This window comes from Triticum dicoccoides, unplaced genomic scaffold (assembly GCF_002162155.2).
Source record: "Triticum dicoccoides isolate Atlit2015 ecotype Zavitan unplaced genomic scaffold, WEW_v2.0 scaffold244509, whole genome shotgun sequence".
NCBI lineage: Eukaryota > Viridiplantae > Streptophyta > Magnoliopsida > Poales > Poaceae > Triticum > Triticum dicoccoides.
In genome coordinates, this window is record NW_021250637.1 from 1 (window position 1) to 1,407 (window position 1,407).

The 1,407-nt window shown below is 41.3% G+C and overlaps 1 protein-coding gene across 1 annotated transcript; it reads left to right on the plus strand.

The window, feature by feature from the left end:
- Positions 1-41: 41 nt before the first annotated feature.
- On the plus strand, positions 42-1,407 carry LOC119345506 (4-hydroxy-7-methoxy-3-oxo-3,4-dihydro-2H-1,4-benzoxazin-2-yl glucoside beta-D-glucosidase 1d, chloroplastic-like). Its single transcript, XM_037615554.1, has 3 exons — positions 42-186; positions 540-645; positions 863-1,407. Exons 1-3 carry the CDS (start codon positions 105-107, stop codon positions 1,077-1,079), a joined length of 405 nt encoding a protein of 134 aa, XP_037471451.1. The 5' UTR covers positions 42-104; the 3' UTR covers positions 1,080-1,407.

The following is a 1,407-nucleotide window of genomic DNA, read 5'->3' on the forward strand; positions in this document are numbered from 1 at the left end:
AATGCTTTGTTTCTGCAATAAAGCTTAAACAAATCTGAAGTTTTTTCTCTTTGTTAATTCAAAGTTTGGACATTCATTTGCAGACTGGGACTTATTGGATTTACATGTACCCAAAAGGCCTAACGGACCTCCTTCTGATCATGAAGGAGAAATACGGAAACCCACCCATCTTCATCACTGAGAACGGTAAGTAGTGATATGTGCGTGTATATATAGCATTGGATTTTGTAGTACTCCAATGATCAATCATCGGTTCATATTGAACTTTAGTTAACTTGCAGCAATTATCTTCTCAGTTCTCATCGTGTGGGCCTTTTGTCAAGGGGTTGATTAATTAGGTAGTTTTCAGTTAATAAAAAGTTTGAAAATCTGACATCAAAAGTAACTAGTTAAATTTCCATGATCCTCAAGACTGATACACACTAATCTTTAAACAATCTTTGTGGTCGAGTGGTACTAGTTCCCTATCGATGGACATGATGATGGTTTGTGAGAGGTTTTTTTTAGTGAAGTGTGATGGATTTAACTTGTGTGTGCAGGAATCGCTGACGTGGACGGCGACGAAACCATGCCAGATCCGTTGGATGACTGGAAAAGGCTAGACTACCTCCAGCGCCACATCTCAGCAGTCAAGGACGCAATAGAGTAACTACCCACTCTAAAATCCTACCTTTTACTAATTACTTTGCACTTTGCCTACATATATAAATACAAACATACACACACATACACTAACAATGCATTGATTACTCGCTCAGTGGTACTACTAATGTTTGTACCTTACCATGCATGCATACGTATATGTATACATACACACATGGTTGAATTCAAGCTAAGCTCTTTCATATATTCGTGCCTTCAGCCAAGGCGCAGACGTACGGGGCCACTTCACCTGGGGTTTGATTGACAACTTCGAGTGGGGCAGCGGCTACAGCTCACGTTTCGGCCTCGTCTACATTGACAAAAATGACGGCTTCAAGCGCAAGCTCAAGAAGTCAGCCAAGTGGTTCGCCAAGTTCAACGCCGTCCCAAAACACTTGCTTGGTACTACCAAGCCAACTGGGCAAGCTCCCGTGTGACGGAGAAGCAATGTTATGTTCAAATAAATAATCCAATGCTCAATGCATGGTATGCAGTTTGAAGAATAAGTAATCCAATGGATGCAATAAAATGAAGGAATGTGGCCATTTACTACCAGTGATGTTGAATTAGTAGCATTGACTCCAGAGGGTGTAGCTCTTCAACATCCCGCTCTGGCTTCTGGTTTGTTTTCTTTATGTTGGGCTTACCTGTGTTGCAGCCCAGCCCAAATTATTTCCTTTTTGCTTGGTGAACCTTCGTATTCGATAACTATGTATTTGTGGAACTCGCCGACTTATCTATAAAGTGGGGCTTCATGCCTGTTTT